This window comes from Rhincodon typus, chromosome 15, assembly GCF_021869965.1.
Source record: "Rhincodon typus isolate 14 chromosome 15, sRhiTyp1.1, whole genome shotgun sequence".
NCBI classification, from domain to species: Eukaryota; Metazoa; Chordata; class Chondrichthyes; order Orectolobiformes; family Rhincodontidae; genus Rhincodon; species Rhincodon typus.
The window spans coordinates 24,145,434-24,149,365 of NC_063346.1; the positions used below are offsets into that span (position 1 = coordinate 24,145,434).

Below are 3,932 nucleotides of genomic sequence, written 5' to 3' on the forward strand. Positions count from 1 at the left end.
TAAGAAGTGTCACCTCACAAGCCCCATAACACATTCTGCAAAGAAATTAATAGGTTGATGGCAGACAGATGCAAAGTGGATGTCATCATTTGTGCACTTCTGGCAATGTTCGAAAGTAACCAAAAACCACCACAGGTGAGATCATGCCTGAACCATTTCACTTTCCCTACAAACCTTGAAATAGTAAACCTCTGGACAAAAATGTAATCAATATGCCCTCTAATAAAGGTCATACTGAGAATACATGCTGTTATATCTGAAGAATTTAACAGGTAACCTCACAGATAGCTAGCATTGCAAAAGTTGCGTTAAGTGGAACATTTTCATTGGTTAGTTAACATGATAATGAGCTTCAAAAATATAAAAATTAAAAACAAAAAAGGTGAAAGAAATTCTTGGGAGGGTATTTAAATGCAAAGATTGCTTCAAACGACCATTATTGAAGCAGAGATTGTCATTATTTCACATGAAAATTTGATGAATGTTTGAGAGAGAGATGGAAACATGTGAAAATAAATTTTCTCTTTAAATACTTCTAAGTCTTTTTTTTAAATTCACACCACTCCAAGTTCCCTTTTAAGTTGAAAATTAACTTGGCTTGCACATTTAGAACTTATTTCCATCATCACTGGAAGGTGGAATTTTCTTTTTAACATTTTTGGAATGCAAAGACCACAAGCATTGCAACAGTTAAGAAGGTCATGATAAACTTTACGGGACTGGAATGAGCATAAAATTATACTATCCCTATCGAGTGGAAGCAGGCCATTCGGCCCATCACCAAGCCTCCATACAGCATCCCACTCAGACCCACCCCTGTAATCCTGCAATTCTCTTTGGTTAACCCACTTAGTCTGCACATCCCTTTTCACCATGGGCAATTCAGCATGGCCAATCAACCGAACCTACACATCTTTGGATTATGGAAGAAAACCAGAGCACCTGGAGGAAATCCCATGCAGACATGGGGAGAATGTGCAAACTCCATACAGACAGTCGCCCAAGGTTGGAATTGAACCCAGGTCCCTGGAGCTGAGGCAGAAGTGCTAACCACTGAGCCACCAAATCTATGAACAATTAAAACTGCAGCTTTGCCAACGTAACTCTCATCCAGGGAAGTAAACAACGAGTCAAATCAAAACTATCAATTTGATATTGACATTAATGGATGTTAAAGGACAAGCACTTCTGATTTGAAACTGCAATACAGATGAATTAAAAGAACTACTACATCAAGTATTAGTTCTGTTTTATGTACTGTAAGTTAGGAGGTCAAATGTATATATCTTGAAATCTAATTTCAACGTATTTTAATACAGAATAGCTAAGTAAAATGCAGAGAGCATTAAACGGGAAGTTAATTTTCTCAATGGACAGAAAGAGTGAATATCTACTGAAGTGTGAAGCTTAAAATGGACTCCTGTTTATTTCACCAAATGAATACGTGGCTATAGATTTTTTGAAACCATTGATACTTCAGCAATTTTGATAATATAGCTCAAATTGAACAAAATGTTCCAATCACCTATTAGAACAAACATAACATTTATCTATTGGATTTGATGAGGATTTATTCCATTCTGAAGCCTGCCTCTCCTGATGCACCTCTTGACTACAGTCCATTCTTAATTCCTCATCTTGGACTTCTGATGATCTTGATATAGAGGTTTTTGCACTCTGAAAGAAAAGCACAAGTTTCCAATATTCATTTATTTCCTTTTTGTGAAATCTCCCTCAAAAAAATCTACTCAATATGTACATTATTAATCTGTTAAATGTATTTTGCAACTCAAGTCTAAATTTCCAGACATTTTAGTCCTGATAGGAAAAAACTGTCGTTTTATATCAAATTAAGTCGGAGACAGATTTTCTTTACCACTGTATCTGTATTGCTTCTTGCACAAGGAAAGCAAACTGAATACTTGGCAAGGCAGAAAAAAATTGGTTACATAATAGAAATCACAGAATTAAAAAAGGCTTTGAAATAGCCCAGATGACAATAATTTAAAAACTAGTACTGAGCAACTTTGATGAAAAAGCACAAATTCCTAAATATATATTTACTACAAGCTTGGAACAGAAAGTGAGAATTTTTTGCTATAAAATTAAAGACAAGTCAACACAACTCATGGCAAGAAACTTGAAATGAGCAATTCACAAAAGTCTTCATTTTTTTAAAAACACATTTCTGTAAACACAACTTCTGTCTTTTGCATTATTTTGATACTTTGCATAGTTTTTAAACATATTTGAAGAGCTGTAAATTTAAGAAAACTCAAGTATAAGAAATAATGTATTTATTTTACATTAATCAATTATTTTATTTTTCCCTTTATTTTAAAATAAAGGATCAGAAGACCCCATGAGGAAGTGATACATTAACAGATGCTAATGAGAAAGCGTCACTAATGAGAAGTCCTCTGACTGATAATTGAATGCACGTGAAAAGGGCATGAATAAGCAAAAGCATCTTGTGGCACAGTGGTGATGGTTCTACGTTTGAGCCAGAAGGCCCATATTCAAGTTCCATCTGCTCCAGAGGTATGCCATAATACGTCTGAACAGATTGACTAAAAATTACCCATAATAGACAAGAATATAAATGTTGTGAAGCGACACAGTTGTAGAACAGGTACACTCGGAATATAGTATGAGACATGAAGTGAATAAGAATACATACGAGAAGAAGAAATGGTTCAGAGTTGCCGATTAAGCTTTCTGCAAAGAGCAGCATCTTCCCTTTCAAGTTGCTGTATGAAAATAAATGCAAATCACGATGGGATGAATTCTTCTCTCTAATTGCTGAAAGCAATTTCTAGAACAACCAAATAGGAAAAAAGGTTTAAAATTATAATGGCAAAAGCACAATCCAAGTAGGGACAGCTTATTTCTTTTAAAAAAAACTGTACATCGTGAATGCTTTAATATTTCTTATAAGCAGCTACAAGTCAGACATTCTACTAGTATTTTCAACTCATACCCCCACCAGGAAGGCCATTGTCTCCAGTGAACAGTATGTCCAATGAGGTGAAATCAAAACCAAGGGGGACAGGATGACTCAGTTTGCATCAGAGTCAGAAGGTTGTAAGCTCAAATCCCACTTCAAGACTTAAACTCAAAAATCTGAACTGATATTCCAGTGCAGTAGAAAGAATGCTGCAGTCAGAAATGCCAAATCTCTGATGGGATGTTAAAATAAGGTTCCCTCTCCAAACCCTGATGGATATAAAAAAAAAACCACAATTATTTTGAAGAGCAGGGGACTAATCTTTCACCCTGGTCCATATTTATGACTCAGTTGAGATCACAAAACAGATTGTTATCAAGGCCTCCTACCCTCCCTCGACCTCTTCATCTCCAACTGCCGTCGAGACATCAATCGCCTCAACGTCTCCACCCCTCTCACCCACTCCAACCTCTCCCCCGCAGAACGTGCAGCCCTCCGCTCCCTCCGCTCCAATCCCAACCTCACCATAAAACCCGCGGACAAGGGAGGTGCAGTTGTAGTATGGCGCACTGACCTCTACATCGCCGAGGCCGGACGCCAACTCTCCGACACCTCCTCCTACCGCCCCCTTGATCATGACCCCACCCCTGAGCACCAAACCATCATCTCGCAAACCATCCACAACCTCATCACCTCAGGTGACCTCCCACCCACGGCCTCCAACCTCATCGTTCCCCAACCTCGCACTGCCCGCTTCTATCTCCTTCCCAAAATCCACAAACCTGAATGCCCTGGTCGACCCATTGTCTCCGCCTGCTCCTGCCCCACCGAACTGATCTCCAACTATCTCGACTCCATTTTCTCCCCCTTGGTCCAGGAACTCCCTACCTATGTCCGTGACACCACCCACGCCCTCCACCTCCTCCAGAACTTCCAATTCCCCGGTCCCCAACACCTCATCTTTACCATGGACGTCCAGTCCCTC

At 39.0% G+C, this 3,932-nt stretch overlaps 1 protein-coding gene across 4 annotated transcripts in view; it reads right to left on the reverse strand.

Annotated features, from left to right (window-relative positions):
* Positions 1–1,264: 1,264 nt before the first annotated feature.
* The window catches only part of LOC109938036 (telomeric repeat-binding factor 2), a 28,318-nt gene continuing 25,650 nt past the window's right edge, over positions 1,265–3,932 (reverse strand). Inside the window, exons 4-5 of one of the 4 annotated variants that reach the window (XM_048605527.1) lie at positions 2,681–2,815; positions 1,265–1,677 (exon numbers count right to left, since the gene is read on the reverse strand). In XM_048605527.1, coding sequence (XP_048461484.1) covers positions 1,522–1,677; positions 2,681–2,815 — 291 coding nt within the window. In that variant the 3' untranslated portion in view covers positions 1,265–1,521. The remainder of the gene's footprint in view (positions 1,678–2,680; positions 2,816–3,932) is intronic. The other 3 variants (XM_020536510.2, XM_048605529.1, XM_048605528.1) reach the window with 3 other exon arrangements.